General features: G+C 36.2%; 2 protein-coding genes across 2 annotated transcripts; one reads left to right on the top strand and one right to left on the bottom strand.

The window, feature by feature from the left end:
- Positions 1 to 6,871: 6,871 nt before the first annotated feature.
- Positions 6,872 to 9,166, top strand: LOC130943620 (threonine synthase, chloroplastic). Its single transcript, XM_057871573.1, has 2 exons — positions 6,872 to 7,539; positions 7,677 to 9,166. Exons 1-2 carry the CDS (start codon positions 6,925 to 6,927, stop codon positions 8,616 to 8,618), a joined length of 1,557 nt encoding a protein of 518 aa, XP_057727556.1. The 5' UTR covers positions 6,872 to 6,924; the 3' UTR covers positions 8,619 to 9,166.
- A 453-nt stretch (positions 9,167 to 9,619) lies between these two features.
- LOC130943619 (uncharacterized) lies at positions 9,620 to 11,535 on the bottom strand. The gene has a single exon (XM_057871572.1). The coding sequence runs from the start codon at positions 11,427 to 11,429 to the stop codon at positions 9,774 to 9,776; it is 1,656 nt and encodes a 551-aa protein (XP_057727555.1). The 5' UTR covers positions 11,430 to 11,535; the 3' UTR covers positions 9,620 to 9,773.
- Between the last annotated feature and the right edge of the window lie 2,199 nt (positions 11,536 to 13,734).

The raw sequence follows: 13,734 nt of genomic DNA, 5'->3' as shown, positions 1-13,734 counted from the left end.
ATTTGTGGCTTTAAGAGTAAAAAGGAGATGGTTAGTGGTTTGAAATATCATTCTAGGTTCATTATGGTTGCATGCTCAAAGCTTAATTGTAAAGGTTGGTGTATAACTAGAATACATGGGCCTAGAAGGATGTTTGGTCACTTTGTTGAGAATTCACCTTGCTCACCACCCACATGGATTAATGATAATCAACTTGGAGATGGGTGTGAAGACAAAATATGGGATCCGGAAACACATGAGGATTAACATTGGGAGCCTATGGTTTGTGAAGAACTCCATCAAAGCTTGGAGATATTAATCTTGAATAATGAAGCTTATTGGAAGTCCAAGTATTGGTGGAAGTTCCAAGATGAATACAAGCACAAGCCACCTTGAGAGGAGCTCCCCATAAGTCCAACTTAAGGACAATAAACAAAAGTGCTAGGTGGGAGACAACCCACCATGGTAAAATCCTTTCATTTTCTTTTTTTTTTTTGTACATATTGGTAGAACTAGTTTAATTTCATGTTTAGATTAGTTGGTTGAGTTTAATTAGTATTTTATCATGTCAAATAAGGTTTTATGGTATTTTGGTAGATGCTTGGAGGTTTAGAATGCTTGGATTGGTGCAAAAACATAGCAAAATTTTTTTTGAAAAACAGAGCACCATCCACGCGTACGTGCACTTCACGCGTACGCGCACATCATGCATTTTGGACCATCCACGCACGTGCGCCATGCGTGCGTACGCGTGGATTGAGAAGTTCCACATTCCATACATTTTCCAGAGAGTTATGCCTACGCCACGCCAACGTTGTGCCTTTGGCACAACCCCACTTGCGCGCATGCGCACATGACGCGTACGCGCCACTCTCGAAATAAACCATCCGTGCCGCGCGCGTACGCGTGGATTTCCTTCCTTCACCACATCTCTTTTCTTCTCCTCTTTCTATTTCTTTCCTCCTCCTTTCTTTTTCCCTCCTCCTACCCCTCATCCAACACTTCAAAACACCATGGATAACCATTTATTTTAGTTAGTTAATTAGTTAGTCGGTTAGTTTGTTAGTTAGTTTTAGTTTAGTTTTCATTTTATTTTCTCTCTTTTCATCATAAGTGTTGGGTTATTGACTTTGTTTACTATGCATTGCTTCCCCCTTATTGCCTAAATGCTAATTTAGCATTAATGTTTTTAGATAATCTTTGTTGGATCCTATGATTGAGGTTATATTTTGCTACTTGGTCTTGAGTTTTTCATGCTTATCTTTTGAAAAATACCAAGTGATGAGAATTTCCTTCGAGCTTGTAACTCTTCTTGAATTACATGATTTGGCCACCATGTGATTTGAGCCTTATTTTGTGATTAGGCAACCTCTTGATGGATGATGTTGTGCATTTACCTTAATGCATTGTATTTTATGATTATATGCATCCATATGTGTTTGGCTTGAATGCTTTCATGCTTCTTTAATGCTTGTTTTACCTTACAAGTTCACTTCAAGCATCTCAAGCATAGTAGAATGAGTAAAGTGCATGCTTCTTTTGTGACATAACTTTTATGCTAATGTGTGTTCTAAACCGCGCAATTTAGAATTCACACACTTATTTGTCATTAATGTCACACTAATTCACTCACTCAATTCTAGTGATTTACCTCATTCCAACAATTATGCTTCCTTGCTTTTGTATTACCCTACCTTATGGTGTTATATTTTTGTTTTTCATGATGAATGCACCACGAGCAATAACGAAAGCAAGACTAAGAACACGTAACAATCCGGAGAGTCGCCGTACCCCCTTGCTCATCTTTGAGTGCACCGAGGACGGTGCAAACTTTTAAGTGTGGGGAGGTCGTCCGACCGTTCGGCGATTTTGGGTGACAAGTTTCTAATCCCAACACTTTTGCATTTCATTCTAGGATTTTAGGATTTTTACTTGCATTCTCTTAATTTTTGCATATGTATACACAATAAGCTTAGTCAAAATAATGAAAATTTTCAAGATTTCTATCTATAGGGCACCTTAATTGATTTGAGTGAAAACTTTTCATAGAACTTGCTTGAAATATATATATTGTGGATCATATTTTTTAGCTAAGAACACAAGCAAGTGAGATTTGAGCCTAATGGTATGGTTACATCCTATAACCACTTATTTTCCTTCTTGTGTGCATTATTCTCTTTCTATGAATGTAATCTTTGATTTGTTTGATTCTTTATGTCCATTATTTTGTGTATACATGCATTTATATGATTGAGGCCATCATTTCATTAGCTCACTTATCCAAATAGCCAACCCTTTTATATTCCTTTGTTAGCCAATTTGAGCCTACGATTAACCCACTTGTTCTTAATTTTAGCACATTACAAGCCTTAAAGCGAAAATCAATAAATGTCCCTATTTGGATCTTTGATTAGCTTAGGCTAGAGTGTGTGAGTATCATTCAAGTGTGGGAACCTTGGGACATTGGGTGAATAAAAGAGTAATTTTGTATTGTTATTGAAAATATTGGGAATTGGGTACATACTCATGTATTGATCAAATGTAAAACCTTATGCATTGAGATTCTTGTATATAGAAAAAAAAATGAGAAAAACAAAAGAAAAAAAATAATATGGAAAAGAAAAAAAATATATAGAAAAAGAAAGAAAGAGAAAAAAAAAGAAAGGAATAAAAAGGGGACAAAATGCCCCAAATCAAAGTATAGTCCAATAAAATCAATGCATAGGTGTTGTGAAATTAAAAAAGAATACATGAGTATGTGAAAGAGTGAAAAATGGATAGTTAGGTTGGAATTTAATTGTATAGGATGTCATAGGTTAGGTGGGAAGTTTAAGCTTATCAAAGATTCAAATTTCAAACTCACTTAACCAAATATGCATCCTACCTTGACCCTAGCCCCATTACAACCTAAAGAAAAGACCTCATGATATTTGTATGCATGCATGAAATATATGTCGATTGTTAGAAGAAAAACAAATCTTAGAAAGCATGATTAGGAGAGAATTGAGTGAATCAACCCTAAACACTTGATCGAATAGAGTGCAAATACATCCGGTGAGGGTTTGATGCTCAATTACATGTTTCCACCAATGATCATCTCCTTTCATGCAAGTTTGTAAAAATATTTAATAGCTCAATTCAATTGTGATTTGGCATGGTTGTTAATACCTTTTGCCCTTGTGATTATATATGCTTCTTGGGAATTAATTTATTTTGACCAAGCAATTGCATTCATGTAGATAGTTGCATATAGGTAGATTGCTCATTGAATAAATATTGATCCCTTTGCTTTCTCTTGGTTTTAGCATGAGGACATGCTTGGTTTAAGTGTGGGGAGGTTGATGAACCCCATTTGTAGGGTTTATCTTGTATTGATTTTAGAGAATTTTATAATCTTTTACCCACATTTATCCAATGAAATAGCATGGTTTTATAACTTCTCCTTTAATTGTGCTTAAGAGTGAAAACATGCTTTTTAGGTCTTAAAATAAATAAATTTAATTCACCTTGATTCCATTAGATGCCTTGATATGTTTGTTAAGTGATTTAACGTTTAGGAGGCAAAGATTGGATCAAATGAATGAAGAAAGAAAGCATGAAAAGTTGGAGAACTCATGAAGAAATGAAAGAACCGGAAAGCTGTCAAGCCGACCTCTTCGCACTTAAATGACCATAACTTGAGCTACAAATGTCCAAATGATGCGGTTTCAGTTGGGTTAGAAAGCTAACATTCGGGGCTTCGAAACGATATAAGATTTGCCATAGTTGCTACACGTATGGTGGCGCGCACGCGCATATTACGCGCACGCACCGTTGCTGCCACCTGGTTCACTTAAAGCAAAATGTGGCCAGCGATTTTAGAAGCCTTGTGGGCCCAATCCAACTCATTTCTGATGCTATTTAAGCCAAGGATTGAAGAGGAATCAACATACTTTTCATACTTTAGAAGTTAGTTACCATTAGTTTTAGTTTAGTTTTAGAAGTAGTTTCTAGAGAGAGAAGCTCTCACTTCTCTCTAGGATTAGGATTAAGATTAGGATTAGGCTTAGTTCTTAGATCTAGATCTATTTCTTCTTCTTCTTCTCTCTTCCAATTTTCGTTCCTCTCCTCTATTGTAGTTATAGAATTCTTCTTCTAATGTAATTCCTTTGTTTGTAGTTTGTGAATTCTCTTTTGTAGATCTACATTTCTCCTTCAATGCAATTGGTAAGTTTTTTGTTGTTTCATGATTGATTTGGTTTTCTATTGTAGACCTCTTGCTTTTGTAGTTAGATCTTTCTTTAATTCTTGCAAATTCATGTATTTACTTGTATTGCACTCTATGTGTTTGATGAAATGTCTCTTATAGCTATTAGTTAGATTTTGTTCCTCTTGGCCTAGGTAGAGTAATTAGTGACACTTGAGTTATCTAATTCCTTTGTTGATTGGTAATTGGAGAGATTGCTAATTGGTTTGGAGTGCACTAAAGCTAGTCTTTCCTTGGGAGTTGGCTAGGACTTGTGGCTCAAGTGAATTCATCCACTTGACTTTCCTTTATTTAGTAAGGGTTAACTAAGTGGTAGCAATGAACAATTCTCATCACGATTGAGAAGGATAACTAGGATAGGACTTCTAATTTTCATACCTTGCCAAGAGCCTTTTATAGTTGTTAGTTTATTTTCATTGCCATTTACTTTCATGCTTCTTATCCAAAACCCCAAAACACACTTCTAACCAATAACAAGACACTTTATTGTAATTCCTAGGGAGAACGACCCGAGGTCCAATACTTCGATTTATAAATTTAGGGGTTTGTTTTAGTGACAAACAACTTTTTGTATGAAAGGATTAGTGATTGATTTAGAAACTATACTTGCAACGAGGATTCATTTGTGAATTCTAAACCGTCAAAAATCCATTCATCATCTGCTCAACCACCACAGGAAGTAGCTAGAGTGACGAAGTGATGGAAGAGGCAGAGATTGGAGCAAATGAAGCCATCATCATCATGAAGCATCAAGGGCCAGAAATCCATCTTGGAGAGCAAGCCAAGGATGGAGCGCTCGGATTGATGAAGAGTGATGACCAAGGAAGGACTAGAGGTATTTGCATGTTGGTTTTTACATGGATTACCTCTTCTCTCTTTCTGGCCGAACCGGTTTGTTTTGCATGGAGAAGAAGTTAAGCTTGGTTTGTTTGGTTTCAACTGTGGAGGCTTCATTCTTCTATAAAAAGGGTGAACAACCATAGTTTGAAGCAAGGAGTTAGAAGTAAGCACTGAGAGTGCAAGGCACAGAAGTCTCAGAGCTACCTAAGCTTACAGATTTTCTTCTCATTCAATGTATTCTGTTTTGTATTTTTCTGTTTAATTTTGTCATGTCTTGAGTCTCATGGAAAAAGGCAAACAGTGAGGTTTGTATGAAAAAGACATAGAGCAAAAAAAGGCAGAGAGTGCAAAATTAAAAGAAAAAGTCATAGATATCTTAGAGTTTCTTTGTTCATCTATGTTGTGTTTCATGATTTTGTGGGAATCCCCTTGTAAGTTGGGTTAGCACTTTACAGTTTGTAATCTGAAAGATTATAGTGAAATTCCATCATTGTTGTGATGGAGACTAGATGTTGGCTGCACTGCACTTAGCAGCTGAACCAGGATATATCCGGGTGTAATTTTCTCTCTCTTCTACTCCATTTCTGTTTCTGCTGCTCTGGAGCTAAAATAAAAAATATCTCGTGCCAAGTGACGAGACAAAAATAAATGTCTCGTGGCTAAGGACGGACAAAAATTAAAAAATCTCCTCAAAGACCAGAAAGTGTAATCAAGCAAAAAGGGGACTAAGATTCAATCCCATTCTCTTAGCCACTGAAAACTATCAAAGAGACTATGCCATTTGAACTATTACTCATTAACCTCTTCTCCCACATTTTTGTTTTTACTTAATCTTCAAATTTAATCGTCCATATTTTATCATATCTTGATAGTCAAATAATAGTTTTCACATTTTTTTTTATCAATTATATTTTTCACATGTTATTATTTATTAGTCTTATTCAATCTAATATTCATTTTGATTCTAATTAAATTGTGTCAATCATAAATCATATTTTATATTGTTATTAAATACGGTCAAAACAATTATACTGCATCAAACTTTTGTGCTAACAATAAGATAATACCAACAGTTTATATCTGATTGAATATGATAATTATAAGTTTATAACCGTAAACACCTCTAAAATCTAAGAATAAAATCTAAAAATAAACAAAAAAGCATTTTAAGAGTTTAATTTTAAAAATATATTGATTTATAAAATTGTTTAATATTTTAATTATATTTATTTTTTTAGATAATTATTCGTATTATTAATATAAAATTAATTATTTTTATTGATTTAGCGTATAAAATTGATTTACTCGTAGATTAAAATTGAATTTATATCTTAATTTAAAACTTGAAAATTATTATTTTAAATAATTATATTATGGATTTATTTAAGTGAATTTTTAAGAAAAAATATTTTTTTGAGTTATCTTTTTTAAAATATCTTATAAAAAAATAAAAGTAATTTTATGTTTTAGTATCTCATGTAAAAAGATATTTTTATTTATCAATTATATTTAAAAATAATAATATAAAATATTTATTTATTTATTTATTACTTGAAATTTTTTTTTAAAAAAATTTTTAAAAAAAATATAAATTATAATTTTTTAAAAAAAATATTTTATTTTTAATATTTTTATTTTTATTATTAAAATTTATTAAATATACTAAAAAATAAAAAATAATTATTAAAAAAATTTTATTTTATCAAAATAATGACGACGAAACAAAGAAGAAACGACAGTCTGAAAGGCAAGTTGGCAGTGATCCAGTGAAAGTGGAATCGCGGCGGCAGATCGCAAACAGTATTTAAAGTGTTTAGATTCAGAGCTGCTTTCTCATCTTTCACACTCTAAATCCCTCCATGGCTGCTGCTTCTTCTACCTCCCTCTTCCACGCATCTTCCCCTTTTCCCCTCAAAACCCACCAACCCCCCAGGCCCAGGCCCACCCACTTCCCTATCAAGGCCCAATCCCAGCCCACCACTCCTCTCACCTCCCCCAAGCAGCGCCGCCCTGCCGACGAGAACATCCGCGACGAAGCCCGTCGCAACAACATCACCCACGACAACCTCTTCTCAGCCTGCTACGTCCCCTTCAACGCCGACCCTTCCTCCACCGAGTCCTACTCCCTCGATGAGATCGTTTACCGCTCTCAATCCGGCGGCCTCCTCGACGTCCAGCACGACATGGCCGCCCTCAAGAAGTTCGACGGCGAGTACTGGCGCAACCTCTTCGATTCCCGCGTCGGCCGCACCACCTGGCCCTACGGCTCCGGCGTCTGGTCCAAGAAGGAGTGGGTGCTCCCCGAGATCGACAGCGATGACATCGTCAGTGCCTTTGAGGGAAACTCCAATCTCTTCTGGGCCGAGCGTTTCGGCAAACAGTTCCTCGGCATGAACGATCTCTGGGTCAAGCACTGCGGCATCAGCCACACCGGAAGCTTCAAGGATCTCGGCATGACCGTTCTCGTTAGCCAGGTATTCATAATCATATTCCCGTTAGGGTTCTTAGATACTTAGTTATCAAACTGTTATAGAGTTAGTTACACAATTAGCATTGCTTATTCTGCAACCTGTAATGTTATTTGGGACTGATTTTGAGTGTTTAATACAAGGTGAACCGCTTGAGGAAGATGAATAGACCTGTGGTTGGTGTTGGTTGTGCCTCAACTGGAGACACCTCTGCTGCTTTGTCTGCTTACTGCGCTTCTGCGGGGATCCCTTCCATTGTGTTCTTGCCTGCTAACAGGATCTCCATTGCGCAGTTGGTGCAGCCGATTGCGAATGGTGCTTTCGTTCTGAGTATTGACACCGATTTTGATGGTTGTATGCAGCTGATTAGGGAGGTTACGGCTGAGCTGCCGATATATTTGGCGAATTCTTTGAACAGTTTGAGGCTTGAGGGGCAGAAGACTGCTGCTATTGAGATTCTGCAGCAGTTTGATTGGCAGGTCCCTGATTGGGTCATTGTCCCCGGTGGCAACCTTGGCAATATTTATGCTTTTTACAAAGGGTTTCATATGTGTAAAGAGTTGGGGCTTGTGGATAAGATTCCCAGGCTCGTTTGTGCGCAGGCTGCGAATGCCAATCCTTTGTATTTGTACTTCAAGTCAGGGTGGAAAGATTTTAAGGCGGTGAAGGCTAATACTACCTTTGCATCTGCCATACAAATTGGGGACCCTGTTTCAATTGACAGAGCTGTTTATGCCTTGAAGAACTCGAATGGGATTGTTGAGGAGGCGACTGAGGAGGAGTTGATGGATGCCATGGCTCAAGCAGACTCCACTGGCATGTTTATTTGCCCTCACACTGGAGTGGCTTTGACTGCATTGTTTAAGTTGAGGAATAGTGGGGTTATAAAGCCTACCGATAGGACTGTGGTGGTGAGCACGGCTCATGGGTTGAAGTTCACTCAGTCCAAAATCGATTATCATTCCAAGGATATCAAGGAGATGGCTTGCAGATATGCTAACCCGCCGGTGCAAGTGAAGGCGGACTTTGGCTCGGTTATGGATGTGTTGAAGAAGTATTTGCTGAGTAAGGCTCCAAAGCATTAGGTCAGCATTGCAAGTTTTGGTCCTGTTTCCCTTCTTCATTGCTGCTTATTTCCTTTAGGCACTCCAATCTATTGTCTTTTTTGTTAGCTTTAAGTATTATAACTTGCATTCTGTATACTGCTCTATGGTAGAATATGCTTACTGATTTTGTTGTAGACTATTTATTTGTTGAGCATGTTTAGCTCTCCCGCACAAATGAGTTTGATAAAGCGAGGAATGCGCCCTCTTTGGTTTGTTACTGGGTTATGAAATCCCATTCATGTTATGCTCTAACCAAAGTGTAGGAGCTACCTTACAACTCTGCAATCAAAGGACGATTCTTCAGTTGTAATTTTTGCTACAGACTTGAGGCCAAATTACTTCTGTTATTTTTGCTTTTGCAGTTGTCGAGTGTTTAACTGTTTATAGAGTTGAAGGAAAGTTGAAAGTTTTACATTTTTATGGAATTGGAACAAATTGGAACTGCATGATATGCTTTATATTTGTTGGTACTGTATTGTTAGCTTCATTCAATAAATTTACTCCACTGGATCATAATTTGGATTGAAGTTTCCAATCCTATTCATCTCAAGAATTCTTGAACCTTGGGACAAAAGAATCTCGCTTAGTCTTTGAAGATACTCCCTCCCTTCTCTCTCTATTCTGTAGACTGAAGTTATTTTACTGAAAAGTTTCTCAAAAAGATAGAGTACAGATTAATCCAGCAGTAACAAGTAGTTTTCCCCCTTTCTGAAAAGTTTCTTTGTAACATTTTTTCTTCATAATCCTCTTTTCTAAAAGTTTTGTACTGGCCACATTTGAGTTCCTCAAAACATAAGGAAGGAATTTTGAGTGCAAAAGCAGTACCCACAACACCGTTCTCTTTATGCTTATATTGTTAGACAACTGTTACCTTTTAGGCTTTATGCAATAGAGAATCTTAGTCACAGGTCACCACATTTTCATGCTTTTTTAAGGAAAACTAAGATCAAATTAAAAAGGGATAAAATGCAAGAGATCTATTGCAAAGGAAATAAAACTCTCGTTCTTCTATACTGTGTGGTATACTATACGAACTTGATCTCAATTGGTACATGATAACAATTTACTGTAACAAAAAAGAAATGAACAAACGAATACAAAGAACAAAACAATCTGATCAACAAAGACAAAATCTCAATTTCGTAACTTCAACTTGGGTCCATTTCTTTCCAAATATGTTGAAGGTCCAAGATTGGATCTCCCTATCCCCTGCTTCTCCCTGGTGGAGTTGATCTTCTCCATCCTCAAACCAGCTCTGAATGTTTCAATGAAGGTACCAGCTTTGGTATCAACATCAGGGCTGGGATAGAACAACATTATTTCAGGTTCTAAATCCCCCCCACCTTGTGGAGAAGGACTATTATCATTATTCCATTGACTTGCCTCACTGCTTGGTGAATCCACAGCATCTTCATCCAAATCTGGCGAACCACTACTTGAACTACTAATGCTATCTACTCTAACATAGTCACCCTGCACCAGGAACTTCCACGCCGGCAGTTTAAATGGCGGCGGAGGTGGCGGTGGAGGTATTGGCAGCAAGGGTGACTCGTTACCAGTAATAACGTTTTCTTCCAAAGCTGAGATATTCTCTTTAAGGTGGGGATTGACATTAGCCTTTGCCACAACCACCTGCGGTTTGGTTCTTGATGATGAAACATCTGAGTGACCCTTTTTATGTTTGCTTTTCTTAGAGAAAAGATTCTGAAAAACCGAAGGCGGTGGTGGCATAGGTGGTGGTGGTGGTGGTTGTCGTGGAGGCAGAGTAGGAGGAGGTTCAGAATTCAGAATGCTCTCGAAATTCTCGAAGCTGCGCTGCCTTTGTTTCTTCCTATTTTTTCCCTTCAAAGACGTGAAGAACTCCTTAGTTGCACTCCCTCTCTTGTTCTTATTGTGCACCGCAGGAAGTGGCGGAGGTGGTGGCGGTGAGTGTCGTTGTCTTATGCTTTCAACTCCTGATTCTTTATACTTCGGCTTCTCAATCACTCGGGAATGTCTTGGACGATCTTTACTGGGTAAAGGTGGTGGTGCCGGCGGCGGCGATGGTGTAACCGCTGTTGGTACCGGCGGCGATGGTGGAACCGCTGCTGCTACCGGCGGCGAGCTCGGGACTTTGGTCGTACGAACTTCAAAGGTGTCAACTTCAATGTTCTTAATGATCCCCTGCTCTTCTTCTTTTTGTTCTTCTCCGGCAGCCGGTCTTGACGGCCTGCGACGGAGTTCTCGGTTCTCGTTGTGGTCGATGCCCACCTCGCGGTAACCTCTAACGTGGGTATCATCGTAAAATCTCCATCGTTCTTCGGCGGCGATCCACGACTCTTGGCGGAGATCAGGGTAGGAGTTGAAACTCCTCAACCTGTTATAAGAGGGTGTTCTCTCAGAGTATTCATACCAATGCATTGGTGTTTCTGGGTTTTGTTTAGCATAGTCTTGTGATTGCGTTGCTTCAATGAAGGTTTGATCTTGATAGGAGGAGGAACGTGGGGTGTCGTTGGTGGTGGTGGTGTTATTCTTGCTGAGGAAGCCACATAGTATGGCAAAGAGAACCAGAACAAAGTTGAGTGAATCCCAGCTTTTCTTCACTGAATGGGGTTTAAGAATGTGTGAACTGAAAGAATGTAATGTGGGTGCTATGATTAAGATGAATGCAGTTGCAGCCACCAGAAGGATGATGAGAACCGCCCCGGAGCTGAATATCATGGAGTATGAACGGCGGAGGTGGCGGCTGCGGTGGCTGGCGGCGCCACTTTGGAGCCAGAAGGGTGTGTCGTCCACTACTTCATCCATCATGGTGGAAAAAGTTGAACTTTCTCTGTAATTGCTAAATGGTTTTTCTATGTTGGCCTTTTTATATGTGTTTCTTTGAGTGATGTCTTGTGCTTTTGTGTGTGTTTATGAATATTTTGGTTTACTTATATTGTGGATGAATTGATGTGATTGGTGGAGATGTGTAGGGATGTTGAAATGTGTAATAATTAATAAATAAATAAATAAAATAATGGCAATTCAGTGTTGGCTGTCTTGGAAGAATGACAGTTAGATGGAAAACAATGGTGGTATTTGCATTGCTGCTAAACCATGTGCATCCCCAAATTGAAGCTTGTATGTGTTGTGCTTGCTTGACTTGGCCCCCAATATTATTTCATCATTCTTGCAAGGGACTAATCATTGCCCTACCCTAATTCATGCCATGAATTTTGTTACTCAATTATTCATCAAACACCATCCAATCTCATGTTAAAAGAGAAGAAAATAGAAATTTCTTTGATGAACAAAAATTTAACATTTTCTTTTAAAATATATGCATTGTTGGTATAAAAATTTATATAAATCACAATTGTTACATAGTAAAAGTAACTAATTTTATAAAATTTTTATTTAAAAATTATCTAAACACATGAATATAATTAGATTATCATGTAAAATTGTTTATACTATTAGCGCATTAAAATTAAATTCTACTGCTGTGACATATAAAATAAATAAAGATATTAAAAAATATATTTTTAATATAATATAAATGGGTCCAAAATATAAGTTGTTAGATTTGAATAGGCTCGAAAAATTTCCCTATAATAATACACTTAAGTTATCATATGGTCATAATGTGGATGTTATCTGATAATGATATTAATATTATATCTCTTACTCTTACTTGTTAACATGATTTCCACAAAAGACGTTATTAAAATATAAGTAGCTATAAAATGTGAACATTTTATGTTTAAAAAAATGTTATAGGTGCAGTTGTACAAAGATACTTGGTTGATGCTGTCATGGGCATTCTTTCCGCGTGAGACAATCAAATATTACTCAACTCGTTTAATTAGACCCAAAACAAATTTTGAGTAACTTATGTGCATAAACTTAGAAAGACAAGGATGATAAGGACAAGTAATAGAAAAAGACTAGTTCTAAATAGAGCTTTTTATAAATGTCTTTAAGAAAACCGTGTAGCGTAATGTCTTGTTTGTTTTTGTTTTATGTCATTATCTTCAACAGCGTGTAAGTTTTGTTATATATGCATGCTGTGTTATCAACCAGCAAACCACTCTCAAAGAAAATTGAACACTATTCAATTCTTTCGCCGCAAGCCTTCAGTTTTTGATTGATTATTTATCTGATCTCTTTCTTGAGACTGAATGTTTGACTTTGTCTGCTAGTTCAATTTGATGGCTATAATCTTATATTCGAGAAGTAGCTAAGAAACAACCTCTACAATCTCTCTTTCAAATTATTTACAATTACTTTTAAAGTTTAAACTAGCTATACATGTATAAATTAAAGTGCATAATACAGTTAGTTGCATGTGGAAGGAAATAATCTTTGTACCATAATGTGTACTTTTTATTATTTATTTTAATGTTTATTTTTAATAGTAAAAGTGAAATATGAATTTCATAGTTCATACAAGTGGTCACAGATTGGTCAACCATACATCAAGCTTGCCCCATCTAGAACCAGTAGATTTGATACAAGATGAATAACAGCTATTATTACAACAGCAAGCCAATAACAATAAATAATAATTAAAATATATAAAATAAAAATTTAATTAATATATGTTCTAACAATATAAGTTACGACTATTATTGGTAAAAAAAATTTAGTTTAAACTATTTTTCTAGGATACATATTAACTAATTTATAAATTAAAATAGTGTATAACTTACACGATAGAAATTATTCAAAAAGAATTATTATTAATATTTATCATAATTGTAATTATTATTAATTATTTTCATACTTAATTTGTCAACTACTATACAACCACAAATTAAAATAGTCTTTTAGATCTTGATCTTTCCTCCCAACCTGAATTTTTTTTAGTTCAAACTTAATAATAATCAATATAAAATTTTAAAATTCATGTGAAAATTTCATTAGATATTATTTACTTTGTTTTATTGTTTTAGTTTTTTTTTTTTAAATATTGTGTTGTAATCTAATCTCACTGTCTTTTTAACTTTTTGTGGAAGATTTAATTATCAAACAAAAAAAGTTGTCTTGATTATTTGAGAATTCACCATATCTATGTAAATTTATCATTTTACATTTTCATTTGTGCTCAATCTTTTTCATCCATCTTCCTTTC

This window comes from Arachis stenosperma, chromosome 8 (assembly GCF_014773155.1).
Source record: "Arachis stenosperma cultivar V10309 chromosome 8, arast.V10309.gnm1.PFL2, whole genome shotgun sequence".
NCBI lineage: Eukaryota > Viridiplantae > Streptophyta > Magnoliopsida > Fabales > Fabaceae > Arachis > Arachis stenosperma.
This window is presented reverse-complemented; position numbering and strand designations above follow the sequence as displayed.